At 41.3% G+C, this 15,696-nt stretch overlaps 1 protein-coding gene across 1 annotated transcript in view; it reads left to right on the forward strand.

Annotated features, from left to right (window-relative positions):
- The window catches only part of rgs7a (regulator of G protein signaling 7a), a 49,739-nt gene extending 35,271 nt beyond the window's left edge, over window positions 1-14,468 (forward strand). The window contains exons 4-17 of the mRNA XM_041947012.1: window positions 3,951-4,057; window positions 4,994-5,045; window positions 5,995-6,059; window positions 6,392-6,468; window positions 6,682-6,763; window positions 7,727-7,801; window positions 7,980-8,078; window positions 8,316-8,377; window positions 8,857-8,967; window positions 9,115-9,240; window positions 12,389-12,575; window positions 12,781-12,870; window positions 13,986-14,022; window positions 14,369-14,468. Coding sequence (XP_041802946.1) covers window positions 3,951-4,057; window positions 4,994-5,045; window positions 5,995-6,059; window positions 6,392-6,468; window positions 6,682-6,763; window positions 7,727-7,801; window positions 7,980-8,078; window positions 8,316-8,377; window positions 8,857-8,967; window positions 9,115-9,240; window positions 12,389-12,575; window positions 12,781-12,870; window positions 13,986-14,006 — 1,154 coding nt within the window. The 3' untranslated portion in view covers window positions 14,007-14,022; window positions 14,369-14,468. The remainder of the gene's footprint in view (window positions 1-3,950; window positions 4,058-4,993; window positions 5,046-5,994; window positions 6,060-6,391; window positions 6,469-6,681; window positions 6,764-7,726; window positions 7,802-7,979; window positions 8,079-8,315; window positions 8,378-8,856; window positions 8,968-9,114; window positions 9,241-12,388; window positions 12,576-12,780; window positions 12,871-13,985; window positions 14,023-14,368) is intronic.
- The last annotated feature ends 1,228 nt before the right edge of the window (window positions 14,469-15,696 follow it).

A 15,696-nucleotide genomic window follows, 5' to 3' on the forward strand; every position in this document is an offset into this window, starting at 1 on the left:
CTAACAGCTCAGTTACATGTTATTTGTATGAATCCACTATCTTGGCTGATTGGAAGCAGTTGTTGAAGAACTACTAGCATCCTTTACTTCAGTCAAAGTGCCAATACAGCAATTTAAAAATACTCCATTACAGTCCTGCATTCAAACGTGTCCTTCAAAAAAAGAAGTAATGTAGAAGTATTAACAGCACAATTTACATAAAGTAGGAGTAAAAGTACTCATTCTGCAGAAAAATGGCCGATTGTCAATTCATGCAAATAACATTTTACTGGCAGGTTCAGTCCAGTGGTTTCCAGCCAGGGTTGGGCTGCGGGCCGCTGGATAAATCTGAGGGGTTGTGAGATGATTAATGTGGTAGAAAGCAATACAAAAACAGAGGCCTGATCCACAAACTTGCTGAATCCATGATTTTATGTGAAATGTTCGATAATATTACCTCCCAACAGCCAATAAACATCTTCAACATGGCAAGGACCTCCAAGCAGACTCTGTTTTGTAAGTGGCCACAAGCCAAAAAGATGTATTAAGATGCCTTAATAGCAATGTACTTACTTACTTCCCACTGATTAAAACAAAGATTCTTCATCCCCAATCAGCACTTACTGCATAGTGCAAACAATAATAATCAAAATATAACTATGGTACAGAATCTCTTCCCTTATCTTTAGCTGAAGCTCAGCTGGAAGAACACTTCCACACGCCTCTTGGCAGGACTCCAATCTGCTGGGTTTTTGGCACAGAGCTGGAAATATGATGAAATCAGAGGGTGTTTTCCCCTCGGACTCTGAGGCTGGCCTTTCTTGACAACTTGACTAATTCCAGTCCAAGGTTTAGTCAGCTATAAAGCTTATAGAAAGGCCTGCAATATGTTAAATGGAAGCCAGAAGCTCCCTTGCCACCAGGGGTTGATCTTTATAGACTCTTACTAGAAAAGCAACAACAAAACCATCTTTGTTCATCTTTTTTTTTCATCTCATGGAAAAACCCTCCATCGCATTAGTCTGATTTTACATTTTCGCATTTATTCTTTTGTGGTCATTGTCTACTTTCTATCCACTTAGAGAAATTAAATCTTTGCATTGGACACTAAATGAGTTCTCAGCTGCTCAGCTTTATCAAATTTTATGCATCTGCCTTTTAACTAAAGCAAATCAACAGACTATGCAGGCAGCGCAGTGCCAGGCAGAGGAACTGTTGTATCAGATGCTGTGTGCGGGGATGACATTCAACATCCATCCTTAAAACGACATCAGAAAAGCCCTCAGCTTCACTTCAACAAAAGGAGAGAGAGTGAGAAAACCATCAGACACTCAGCGGCATCTTTGAAGAACGGGTGACAGCGAGCTCTAACTGCACTGTCCTAGATGTCATTTTTCAGACTTTGCCGGCTTTACTTTCGTCACATCCGTCCCGTCTGAGATAACGATCCAGAAAATGACATTTTTGAATGCATAATAAGTGAAAAAGTATATGGATGAGTGGATTCCTGCTTGTGAATGTCTGTCTTCTTGAATTCCTCTGTATTTCATGCACCGATGATGCACACGAGCTCACTCCGTCCCCTGTAGCTCTCCCACAAACACGACTCTTTCTCCCTCTGACTTAACAACACGCCAAAATATAACACACAGTCAATTATATATATGCACGTGGGACAATCCTGCTGTAAGAAATAATACAGTAAGAAAGGAGGAAGGGGTGTGTTTGTAAGTAAACAGGTCTAAATAACTTATGAGTCATAATTTATTAATAAATGGAGCCCGGTCGCACATACGCGAGCACACACACACACACACGCATGCATAAACACAAGCATCCTGACCTCTCAAAGCTGTGACAGTCACCTCAGTGCTAAAGGAAAAACCAATCTATATTTATCTCATACACACACACACGCACACGCACCCAGTGCATGCAGATGTGTCTGTGTGTGTGTGTGTCAGAGAGCAGATTTGTGCATATTTTATGCATGCATTCAGTAATCTCCTGCGTTCTCTGCTCATTTAGATCACGTCAAGCACTGCAACCTTTGTATCTGCCAGTTTTTTAGTGTTACAGGATCACAGGTTACTGCTAGCCTCTCCTGAGCTTTACACAATACACTTAATAAATAATCAGATTGCACGGCAGACATTAGACAAGGGCACAGGCGTATGAAACAGCATGCAAATGAACTGTTTCCTATACTGTTCACAATGACAGTAAAGTGGCAGCATTAACCGAGAATTATCGAAACGTTATACAACACATGAATAATAGACGTCGACACCATGAAGGGGTTACAGGTTGAGAGCAGCAGGGAAAAACTGGCGGCAGACAAGTCACGCAGTTGATGATGATTACATGTTTTCATTATCTGATGGTTTTAAATCAGGGACAGTCAACTGTGTGCTGTGGAGCACCAGAGGGAAGCAGGTTTCCCCTCCAACCAAGCACAACACCAGGTGATTTGACTGATGAGTTCCGCCTCTCCGGCTGAAGGTGGGCTAATCAGCGAGACGTCCTGCTGCGCTGTTTGGTTGGAACGGAGACCTGCCGATCCCTCCGTGTGAGCGGGGTCTATTAAAGCAGCAGCTCCTAATTCAGGCGCTGGTGCTCAGTCTGGCCATTTTGTCAAGGGCGAATTTATACCAGGGGATGAAAAGTGAATAAAGTTAATAAGCCGGTGGGACGAAAAAACAGCATGCTAGCTCAGGATGTGTGATGAGGAACTATTGATTGCAGGGTAATCAGAGGATCTTCTTTTAATGAAAAAGTGAGATTCCAGAGCTGATTTATCTTTTAATACCTCAGTATAAAGTGAATAAAGAATGTTTATAAAGAGGATGAATTAGAATTTCAATTAAGGACGGGCCTTATCGCTTTCATCCTTAAAGTTTGACATTTTTTGAGATACGCTCATTCGTCTTCTGGTGAGAGTTAGATGATGACATTGATGCCACTCTCATATCTGTTAAATATAAGGCTACAGCCAGCAGGCAGTTAGCTTAGCTTAGCACAAAGACTAGAAGCAGCCACACAGGCTCTGCCAAAAGATAACAAAATCCAACACCAGCACCTGTCAAGCTCAAGAATGAACACATAGGCGGATTTTGTTACCATTTGTCTAGATTTTGTGCTAAACTAAGCTAACTGGCTGCTGGCTGTAGCCTTATATTCAGGCTAATTGTTTCCCTCTGTTCCCTTTGTGCAAGGCTAAGCTAGCTGGCTGCTGGTAATATTGAGGCTAATCGTTTTCCCCTGTTCTCTTTGTGCTAAGCTAAGCTAACTGCCTGCTGGCTGTAGCCTTTCATTCAGGCACATTGTTTTCCCCTGTTCTCTTTTAGAGAACTTAGCTGAGCACAAAGCTAAGCTAGCTGGATGTCTTATATATAGGCGACAGATAGCAAATAACTGCATTTTTTTCAAAACATTCTTCTAAACCTGAAAATGTCCAGTTATTTTATGAAATGTCTTTCTTAATTTTGTTTCAAAAATGTCTTTTTTAAAGATTATAAAAGCATATTAGATTATAATTTAGTGGTTGTAAAAATATTAGCAATCTTTGTACTTTCTAGTGAACAAAGCCATATACACATATATCAAAATACTGATTAGAAAGCTGTATTTCTTCAGTTCCCACCACATTTCACTCTGTTTGATAATCGTTTAACACATTTCTGAGAGCACAGACTAGCCATATAGTGCAATATGTGCAGAACAATTGACAATGTTATTGAATTAAACTTGTGAAACGTTCTCAGCTGCTCCCTGTATGAGAACAAAACCTTCCTGCCCACAGCCCATTTCATTTCACACACTCTCAAAAGATGCTGATGCATGTGTGAATGTTTTATATGCATGAAAGTAAAGGTGAATGTGCCGGCGTACATTATAGCTGGGAAGGAGCTGACAGAACGAGCAGTACAGCACGCTGTAATTTGTAAATTGACTTCTGTGTTTTCTCCCAGTGGAGGCTCTTCACCTAGGAACTCTGATGGCTGCACATGGTTACTTCTTCCCCATCTCAGACCACGTCCTCACTCTCAAAGATGATGGCACTTTCTATAGGTTTCAGGTAAGAGCAGCAGTAATGCTCTGATTCTAGTTTGTATCATGATACCTTTATCAGATACGCTAATATAAGATGAGGAAATGCCTAAAAGACCTTATTTACAGCGCTGGACTCAAGGACTTCAGTTAAGTGAGTCCAATAAAACACAACATTGTAAACTTTTATTTGTTTTTATTAGGGGCATATTATATCAAATATTTTTATTGTCAAATAACTCTGTTTAAGCCATATTAAGGCTGTTCATGTGGGATTTTGCTTAGAAATATACTTCACTGTCATTTCCATATAAAACATTTGAAGCTCCTTTTGTACTGTTGAAAACAAAGAACAAAAATCGCTTTGCACATGACAAATTTCCAGCTCAATACTTAATAACTCAATAGCTCCAGTCATGAGAATTTTTGAATCTATAAATGGGAGAACAGGCCAGAGAAATAGTCAAACCAATGATTAGGAGATGCTGTGGTCCATAATTATGACAGGTTTAATGAAAAAAGAAAGAAAAATGCATCCCTTTGAATGTCAATACTGGGATTGACAGTTTTAGTGATTTTTTAGAAAGCTCCCCCAAGTGTGCTGCACAGAACTAACCAAAATGAATCAATGCCCAAAGCTGTTTGTGTTCATAGCAGGCTTCACTTTGCTCTTTACGTGTAATCGGTTTTCATGTGAGGCCAGTCCATACAGCGCTTCCCCGAGGAGGGTCAAGATTCATGCTGGTGTCTGCTCTCAGCGCTCACCAAAAGGAGCTTATGTGCTTTGGACGTTATGCAGAGCCTATTATACAACAAAATGTTTTATTGTGACAGATGCGGGGCCCTGACAGCGTGCCCACCTCGCATGACAGTGCACGCTTTGATTTAAAACGCCATGTGGTTAGCTGTACGCTCAGACAGTGTCTTTTAGTTTTGTTTCTTAATGACCTGTTTTCCCCTTCAGACTCCATACTTTTGGCCATCAAACTGCTGGGAACCTGAAAACACAGACTATGGTGAGAGACCTGTACTCCTCCTTTGTGCATTGTGCAGCATGCACTGAAGAATAATGATTCACGCTGTTTATGTGGTGCATAGAATATTTCTGTCCAGTCATTGTGTTATTACTGCTGATGCTCAAAAGATGAAACACAAATGTTGCAACTGCAGAATCTGGATGGTCGATTGAAACATAAAATCCCATTTTGTTTTAGATGCTTGGCCCACATTTAGAATTGGTTACAGTGCAGTGGGCGTGCAATAACTCTGTGTGCTTCCTATTTTATTCACCGTGTTTTCAATGCATTCATATCTCAGTCAGTTTTGTCTGCCTCAGTCATACTCTCTGACTGATGCAGACTGATTACAGTGAGGGAGACGAGGGATGTGCCTGTGTGCGGGCACCTGTTGTGCACATTTGGCTGAAGGTTTTAATGGTGATGCAGGGATGGGCTTTTCATTGTGTACAGTGGAGCAGAGTGGAGATAAACATTTCATAATGCCAAAAATGGTTTGGATGAATAGCCGCAGCCCTGCAGGTCTTTCATTTGTTGTTTGAATTGTAGGAGAGGAAAAGGGCTAATGCTCCCTGTGGGAATAATCCCGCGAGTGTTGGGGGGAAGTTAGAGCATCTCAGATGTAGCAACTGATTCACGTGAATGATGCCCCGTAATGAAAACAGTCTAATGGCATAATGAAGCTTCCACATAATGGTCAGTTTACAAAGGGATGAAGGGATGGTGATAGTGCAGGAAGACATCAAAAGTCAGGCGCGCTCACGCACAGGCACACGCTGTAACAGACGCTCAGACACCATGCGCAGTCAATGACCTTTGTGATTTGCAGGCCAGTTTAAATGTGCAGTTGAGAGGATTAAATGAGTAAACGCAGGGCCACTTAAGGCTGTTAAAACCAAGCTGAGATCCCGTTCTGCCTCTATTACATCTCCCTCTCTCTCTCCCTCAGCTGTTTACCTCTGCAAAAGAACAATGCAAAATAAAGCGCGTCTGGAGCTTGCAGACTATGAAGCGGTAAGTAAAAGAGGTCTAATAGTGTCAGCACTCCCCTCTTCATATATCTGCTCTCAAGCTTTGTCTCCTGTCTTTTTGCTCATGCTGAAACTGAGAACATTTGTTTTTCTGTGTGTCACCGCAACTTTCCTTTCACCAAAGCTATTAAATGAATCACGGGGTTAGTTATACTCTGGGTTTTTTTTTTTCTTCTTTCATATGGGAGCAGGGATCATTAAAGATGGTATCCAGCCGTGCACTGTACACATCATGTGCAGTAAACATAATCAGCCCAGATCCCTCAAAAGCTTTTCTCCCCCCTCCTTTTTTTTTGTTCTTTGTTGTACTTGCAGGAGAGCTTAGCAAGGCTACAGAGAGCTTTCGCCAGGAAATGGGAGTTCATTTTTATGCAAGCAGAAGCACAAGCGAAGTAGGTTTCTATAAGAACCACACACGCATTGAGCTTTTTATGAGTGAGTCCTCTTACACCCTCCTTGATGATTAAACATAACTTATCAAACTTGCCAGCACACAACATCACACATGAGCTGCAAACTAAACCTGTGACGGAGCAAAAGGTTCATACGTGTGTTGGAATGAGCTACGTGTAAAAGCAGTTCTGAACTACTTTATTCTCTCTCAGGGTGGACAAGAAAAGAGACAAAATTGAGAGGAAAATTCTTGACAGTCAGGAAAGAGCATTCTGGGACGTGCACAGACCAGTGGTGAGTGAAATTACTGATGTTGTCTTCGTCGTCACCTTCGCTGTTAACCGATATCATTGCTGCCATTATCAACCTGCATCTTAATTGTCCCTGCAAAAGTGAGAAAAACTGAAAAAAACAAATCATTTCAAGCTGACCACACGCCGCTCCACCACATACACAGAAGCAAAAGAATAATTGCATAGTGTAGATATGGGAAATCATTTACGCCCTCTGTGCTGTCTGAATCTATTCCACACATTTCAGGGAAGCTTTGAGTCAAAGAAACACAGATTTGAAAGTGTTGCAGTTGCAAACTCCTCATGGATCATGTAACTGATACATATGAGCATGTTGATTCCTCTGACACATGCATGACGTAAGGAGGTGAACACACTGTAACTCCCCCGTGTTGTATTCCTCTGCCACACACATGAAATGCCACATCGATAACTGTCACAACACTTCAGCTTCACTGCTGCTCTTTACCTTGCCCGTACGCACTTGCTTAGCATTAGCATTTAGTTTCCCCCTGAGGTTAAAGGGCCTCCTCGGCTGCATTTCTCTGAAAGCCACTGCTCCATGCTTAATTGGAAAATAAGTTCAATTTATGCGTCCTTGGAGCAACATAATCAATATTAATTCAAATTTCACAGTGACGCCGTCAAGCTACTTAGCTTTGTTCTTGTGGAAGAGACCTAGATTAGACCACTTGTTCAATCAGCCAGAATTTGCACACTGAGACTGATTTCCCGCTGGTTTACTTGTTTTGCTGGAATTGGCACATTCCATGTTTCATTAACCAGCATCTGACACATTGTCCTGAAGACACCCCAGCCAAGCATATTGTATTAGACCAACTGAAACTCATATGATGGTGGAGAAACTGCACCTTCATCCTACAGGGCGAAGCATAAACAGCTAAAGTCTTTAGAAATTAATTTAAGTTTAAATTTTCTGATTTTCTCCTCGCTCTTCTCGCAGCCTGGATGTGTGAATACAACAGAAGTCGACATAAAGAAGTCCTCCAGAATGAAAAATCCCCACAAAACCAGAAAGGTACAGTACAGCTTCCCACTGATACACCGTTCTTTTAAGGTCAGGGCCGATAACGCTGTAACGCAGACATGAACCGACAGGCTTATTGTTCCTCGCTGTGCTTGTCAGCTGCTGTAAGACTATTAATATTGATGGTTCCATTTAGTTTTTATGGGTTTTTTTGGTTTGTCTGTGTCAGTCTGTGTATGGGCTGCAGAACGATATCCGTACCCACAGCCCAACTCACACCCCTGCCCCAGAGGCCAAGCAGCCCACAGAAGAAGAACTGCAGGAACAGGTTAGACCTGCAACTGAATTTCTACTATTAAACATACCAGCACTCAAACTTCATTGTCTTTCTATTTGTAATTTTTTGATAAAATATTAACATCATTACAAAGAAGTACAGAGTGCACACCTGAAGTCACATAATAAAAATATCATGCAGTTGGCATGCACACATGCTTGCAACCATCACTTTCTTGTGAATCCATGGAGACTGATGTATGCTGATTGTTCCCTGCTATGGTTTCAGATCACCTTTTGGCAATTGCAATTAGACAGGCATCGACTGAAAATGTCCAAAGTGGCAGAGAGGTGAGCGATATTGTTTGTGTCTTTATGCAGTTTAGCCATCGATCTGTTTATTGAGCCTTTAAACGGCCTAACACGGTGTGGAATTAAGAGCTCCGATGACCTTGCGGAGCTATTGGGCCTGGACAATGCCTTCAGTGAGCGTCAGCGCTGACGACACCAGATACTGGATGGCTACACAGAGCGTCGATTTGTCATTTCCTCCGCTCAAAAGAGAGGTGCATTCAGCAAAGAGATCTCTATCCTTGTGTCCAAACACAGGGTCAGTCCCTCTTGTCAGGCTCTACCTCTGTTTCAGTTTGAAGGATTTCACATCTATTCAAGCTTACAAATGAGACAACTCATTCATAATGACTCACAGAGAGGTTATGGAGCAGGACTTCACCAGATGTGACAGATAATTATAATGTGCGTCACATTTCCATCAGTGATGGAGATTGATGTCATTCATATTCTCTCTGTTGCTCGTCCTCCAAAAACAGTTTGCTGGGCTACACAGAGCAGTACGTTGAATACGACCCCTTCCTCATGCCTCCAGATCCATCCAACCCCTGGATCTCAGATGACACCACACTCTGGGAGCTCGAAGCCAGGTGGGTGCATGAGACAGGAAATATGGGTATTTAGATGGACACGTTAGATCAGCTGTTGTATTTTTGTGGTTTATACTGTAGAGTCATGTGTTCCACACATAAGTCATCTTTGAAATATGCGTTGCATTTTTGTGTGTCCTCCACCAGTAAGGAGCCAAGTCAGCAGAGGGTAAAGAGGTGGGCTTTTGGCATCGACGAGGTCTTCAAAGACCCTGTGGGGAGAGAGCAGTTCCTCAAGTTCCTGGAGTCTGAGTTCAGCTCGGAGAATCTCAGGTACACAATAAAATACGCAAAAGAACATTGTACTGCCTGAAATTCATTCCTCTGAGGCGTGACCTGACCTTCAAGCCTAAATCTATATTTTTGACTGCATAGATATGAAGAACATTCACATGCATGAGTTTGATCTACACCCAAAATAAAATGTTTCTCAGCTGATTATAATTGGAAGTATGCTGTTTTACAGCCACAAACACTCCACAGTGATGTAAATAAGCCTTTTACATCATCATAAATCTATAACGTAGATACAGTTGTCATGTGATGTTAATCAGTGTATCTAAAGACCTGTGAACAATGGTGGAAGAAGGTAAAAATACCCCAGCACAAGTAAAAGTCCTGTTTTTAAAATATACTAAAGGTAAATTACAAAAGAATTATGAGCAAAATGTATATGAGAAATAAAAGTACTGACTGCACTCTGTAGAATGGCCCCTCTCAGAGTGTTAGAATATGATAATTAGTATTTTATTTGATTATTATCATTAGTCCGTTAACATGTAAGCAGCACTAATGTTGGAGTTGGTCACAACAGACCTTTTTTTATCAGCTTTATGAATATGTATAACGCAGAGGTGGGAGGAAGTCACGCGCATGATCTAATATCACTGTGATATTTTATGCCGCTCATTGCAACTGACCAGTCACACAAACATACGCACATGGGAGACGTTAGCCGTTCTAACACATGCTCAGCGTTGTGAAAAGGTCTATTTCAACCCAAATTATGATAGATTTGTTGCCTAAACACGAGCAAACTACATCAGAAACTAGTAACAATGAAAAGAAACAGAAAATGATAAGTGAACTAAGTCTAAAAATAAGAAGTCAACAATATAAGAAGTGTACTGAGAGTTTGCATCCCTCACATGGGATGCAAACCAAGCCGCAAATGTGCAAGTCAGAAGCAAGTGTCAAGTCTAAACTTTCAAACCTGAAGCAAGTCTCAACTTACTGCAGCTGCGGAGGATCGAGCGAGTCAGGTCGAGTCCCTGCGACTGTACAAGTCAAGCAGTCCTCAGATCAAGCAAGTCACAAGTCAAGTCATACACAGTTCTGACGATCTCCCCCAGAGTCCACGTTTAAATCAGTTAATAGACAGCGTTCATAAAAAGCTGAGCTTTATTTTAAGCATTAATGAAAATCGCTGCAGCCTGCTTACACCTTATAAATCTTACTCATGATACTCATGTACTTACTGAACCAATGTGTGTTCCCACACTACGCAGTGATATAATGACCCTTCAATTATAGTTTTATTGCTGCTAACGGGAAGCCATTTCACATTTCTAATACGTCAGTGACCATTATGCATTGTAAGCATACGCTAGTCTCGAGTGGATGGGTTTTTTGCATAGCTGTTACAACACTGGCAGCCAAGTGATTGTAACAGAGTGGGCACACAGTTCAAATTAAGAGGCGCTTAAAGCAGCAGAGAAAGGGGAACAGTGGCGTGACATGATAGCTGCCACATGTGCCGCATCTGCATCCTAATTGGTTGCCAGGTTTGCACTAGAAATCAACAAATCATGCATCAAACAAGTCTCAAGGTCTGAATTTTGGTGGTTTAACCCATAACAAGTCATCATATTTTATAAGATGATCATATGTTTTTACTTTGCAATGTAAGATAGCAACTACAACTGTAAAATAAACATAGTAAAAGGTACATTTGCCTCTGGAATGTAGTGAAGTGAGAGTATACAGCAGCGTAAAATGGGAATGGGAAGCTCAAAAATGAGTATTTCCGCCACTGCCTGCAATCAGCGTAGCAGGTAAGATAGCCGGATCCAGTCACATGTTTCGATTTGGATTATGTCCTGTGCCTTTAACTGCAGCTGCTACATGTCTAATCTCAACCCTCACAGGTGTCTAAACCTTTGTAACCTCAACCACAAGCCGAGTCTTAAGCTGAAAATAAATGGTTAACGTTTGCGGGAGCAGCTTTTTGTTCCCACATGGGTCCCCACAATGTGACTGTGTGAACAGATATTTGTCACCTCAGTGTGATTAATGCAAGCACACACACACACGCACACACACATACACAAATGCACACTCGAGAGACGGTGGAGGATTTAGCTCACACTTTACTCAGACACTCAGATGAAACATGCATTTTGTTCCTTTCAGTTCACTCCTACTGTACATACTCATATGATTATACTGGAGTAACTGAGCCTTAGTTTTCTGCCATTCTCTCACGATCAATAATACCTCACTGGAATAATTTTTCACTGCACAAATGCTCACATAATGGTTGGTACATTTGCATGTCGTGCTTTTAAAAGATGCAACACTGTAGCTGTGGCTAGAATAACACAGGTGAGCAGGACTGTTATGTTAATTGGTTTATTCGTGGAAACAGAGCAGAGTATCAAAGGTGCATGCTAACAGCTAGATATGAATAGAGTAACCGCTGTGCAGGATCGCTCCTCTGCTGCCTCTGATGGTGCACTCCTGCGTTGTTTCTGCCCAGAGCTGAGATTTAATATCTCAGCCAGTTTAGCATCGTTTTAACTCTCCTGTAATTGAGTAGATTTATCACTAACAAAAACGCACACTGCTGTTTACGGCCTGTTTAAAGCTGTTTTTAATGTCCACGTTGTTCTACAAAAACATGTCAATGCTGTACTAGTTTGACTTGTGTCTTTGAAAACAATGAATGACCCGTGGTGGAATGTAACTAAGTACATTTACTCGAATATGCATTTAAGCTTAAATCTGAGGTACTTGTACTTTACTGTACTATTGCCATTTTATGCAACTTTATAGTCTACTCCACTACATCTCAGTGCGAAATATTGTACTTTTTAATCCACTACATTTGTCTGACATCTTTAGTTATTGATAGCTTTTCAGATTACAAATTTTCATGCCTTCCATGTCGTGTGAAAACCATGTATCTCCAAATTTGGTGATGATGCTGAATTTGAGTTATTCTGATAAACTGAGGATTTAAGTGTGCAGAATCAGGACTTTTAGTTTTGATGCTTTAACTACTTACTTAGAGTATTTTCACATGGATTATCTTTGTTAACTATTAGGCCATTGTCTCACTCGTTGCTGTGCCTCTTCAGACTTGTGGTCCAGAGCTACTGTATTAGCCAGCAGGTGTCTTACTGTTTCCTGCGGTCTGTAGGTTCTGGCTAGCGGTCCAAGAACTAAAGAAGCGCCCCATCAGAGAAGTTCCAACTCGGGTTCAAGAGATCTGGCAGGAGTTTCTGGCCCCCGGAGCGCCCAGTGCCATCAACGTGGACTCCAAGAGCTACGACAAAACCACCCAGAATGTCAAAGATCCTGGACGCTACGCCTTTGAGGATGCACAGGTGCAAATGATACAAACACATTAAATCACATCCATGGCTAATTCCTGAAGTGGTTTATGCACAGCTTTACACTGCAGAGTGCAGCTGATACAACAGCAACACCTTCATTCCTTATGAATTTATGAATCGCAGCTCTGTTTTGGTGGAAAATGAAAGAATACATTTTATAATTTCTTTATTTTCACGTCATGTGCTTCTACAACAGGAACACATCTACAAGTTGATGAAGAGTGATTCATACAGCCGTTTCATCCGTTCCAGTGCCTACCAGGAGTTATTACAGGCCAAGAAGAAGGTAAAAAACACATAGCCTGACTCAAAACGTTGGATAAATGTTTTAGTTTGAACATCAGATGAGATGCAGGGAGGACACGTAGAGGACAGCACATACTTACATCTTTGTTGCACCGACTCTTCAGTCTCGGTGATGCTGAAACCTGCCCTCCACCACAGTCACGCCTTGTCAAAGTCTGTCAAATCACACTGTAAGACCGTTCCCAGCAATCTGTTTACATGCAAAACAAGCATGGAAATTTAGTTGCTGTTGCACACACCTGCAGTGACATAAATTCTGCTGCAAGGGCAGGCTTGATTTAATTCTGCTCACTGAGATATTATTGACCACTAAGAGGCAGAAAATCATAGTAGATTTAAGGTAACACGGGCATGCCAGTGGAGATGTGTTTCTGTTCCACTAACTCCTAAACAAAAGCTAATCTGTCTTGACCTGCAGAGTTAGTGCAGTGTTTTCCCCCCTAGTGGATTTGGTACATTAAGCAACTCTTTGAAATTACGCGAGGTCATTTATATTAATAAAGAGATAATAATGTGTAACGCAGGTTCAAACATATGTTTCCAACAAAAATATGCTGGATCTCAAACAGATAAAAAATTCCTGAATACAGTGTGTTAGTAGAGTTGCTTACAAGTGTCAAACAAAACGGCACCCACACGCTAGTGAGGGGCAGAGAGAGCGAGAACAGCGGTTCAGTCGACTCTGCTTCAGGTGTGGACGATGGAGGAGCTGATCAGGACTCCTGTCGGGCTTGGAGAAACCATTATGAACAGCAGAGACCAGAGGCTGTCATAACACGATGAATAACTCAGAATTATACAGGTGTATTTATGTGCTTAAAACCCGCTTTGTCTCACATCGCCTATACTCTTTCTCTACCCGTCATCCTGGCAAAGAAGATTTCAGCATGACAGCGAGGGTTTTTTGATCAAATATCACATGAATGCAGGACGTTGGAAGTGACTATGGAAGCGATAATGATGGCAGAGACCTTATTCCTTATTTTAAAGCATTGATTTGTCCGTCTGGCTTGCAAACCATTATTCTCTACGTATTATTTATGTAATACACAGTGACAGTACTTCTCTTAACGTGTCATTTTTTTGTCCCTACAGAAAAGTAAGAATTTGTTCTGAAGGCTCTTGCTTCCAGGTAATATCCAGATACAAACTGTACCATGTCATTTAGTTGTTGTATTGACAGTGCACTGCCATTTACTGTGGGTATATAAATATATATTGTGAAAACCACACTGTTTAGCATCTCCATGGGTTTTAAACAGTATTGTACTATAAGTAATGTTACATTTACATTCAGCTCAACCCTTAAAATTTGCAGAGGTGCATACAGTGCAAAATTTGCAATTCCAGCGCCATGGCCATGGCAGCTCATATTGTTATTAAACCAGACAATAGATGTATTTATTCTCTCTCATTCCCACTTACTTAATTGCCTCATTCTCTTTTCCACCTGTTCCACCTTCCCTTCTCTTCTCCAGTGGAAACCACTAGCATCCAAGAGGCTGACCAGTCGTGTGCCATCATGCTAAAATCAATGCCATCCCTCTCTCTTGGACATGGAGAGGAAGACCATCTCATCTCTTCGTCATCATTGTCTGTCCATCCGCTCCTGGCTCAGCCGGGCGATGAGCCGGACCGTCTGTTCGTCTGTTGTCCACCGGATGTTGCATGTCCATGGAGAGGATGTTCCTTCGTCTCTCTCCTCTTACAGTACCTGATATATTTCCAGTATTCTCAGAAGGGAGGCGCTGCTGGGCTTGTGAGGACACTGACAGACTGGCGAGCTGAAAAACATCAAATCCGGTGCTCCGGTTCTTTCCATCATAACTGCTGGATTGGAGCCCCCTCTCTCACTTCCAGCTGAAACAAATGATGTCAGAGAGAAAAAAAAGGAAAAAAAAAAACATGGAAAAAAACATATAAAATGACAACTTAAACTGATAAATCTAACCAGTGTCATCGCTTTACATGATCTGAGGTCACAGATACTTTGTCACGCTATGGGAAGTGTTGTGCAGAATGAATATACAATATATATATATATAAATATATATACATATATATTATGATTATGATTATTATGATTATTTATTGTGCATTTATTTTGCTTTGCATTATTTTATTTCACTACAATAATTAGCACATATGGTTTTCATTGCACTTGTAAAGTCACATTCAAAATGACAAAAATGCTGTCTCCTGTCTTATGTAGAACATAATTCTATGTTATTCTCTCCTGCATTTATTTTTATACCATATTTAAAGACACTTTTACTTACTTGTATTATTAAAGTTGGCCCTCTATCTGTTACTATGGCCTGGGCTTGGATTTTTCTTGACTTTTCAAACCCGCAATCAGCACATTTTAGCAGTGAAGACGTTCGTTCTGCAGATTTCAAAGAATCCGAGAACAGTGCTTGAGCAATGCACTTTTCCTTTCTACCACTAGATGGTGTTAAATTATTTCCTACAGCAGGGATCTGCCTCCTTTCAGCAACCAGCTCCCCCTCAACACAGATCAGCAAAATGCACCACGGTCCCCTGCAGACAAATGAAGTTTTGTCATGCAAAAGTGTCATCATTCTCTGGGGTGCTGAAGGGGTTATTGTTCAGACTGTACCCGTCTGAGGTTTTGCAGGGTCTGTTGATGTTTCAGCCCTTTGATGGCAGAAGTCACAGTCAGTGTTTTCAGTCTCTGTGCCCAGTGGTCAGCTTAGCAAGAGCCACAAAACAGACAAACATTATTGTCTCAGTTGCATCAAGGAATGTGAATTGTGGCATTTTTCAAAGCGTCCTTTTAGCGTGT

This window comes from Chelmon rostratus, chromosome 11 (assembly GCF_017976325.1).
Source record: "Chelmon rostratus isolate fCheRos1 chromosome 11, fCheRos1.pri, whole genome shotgun sequence".
In the NCBI taxonomy this organism is placed as follows: Eukaryota; Metazoa; Chordata; class Actinopteri; order Chaetodontiformes; family Chaetodontidae; genus Chelmon; species Chelmon rostratus.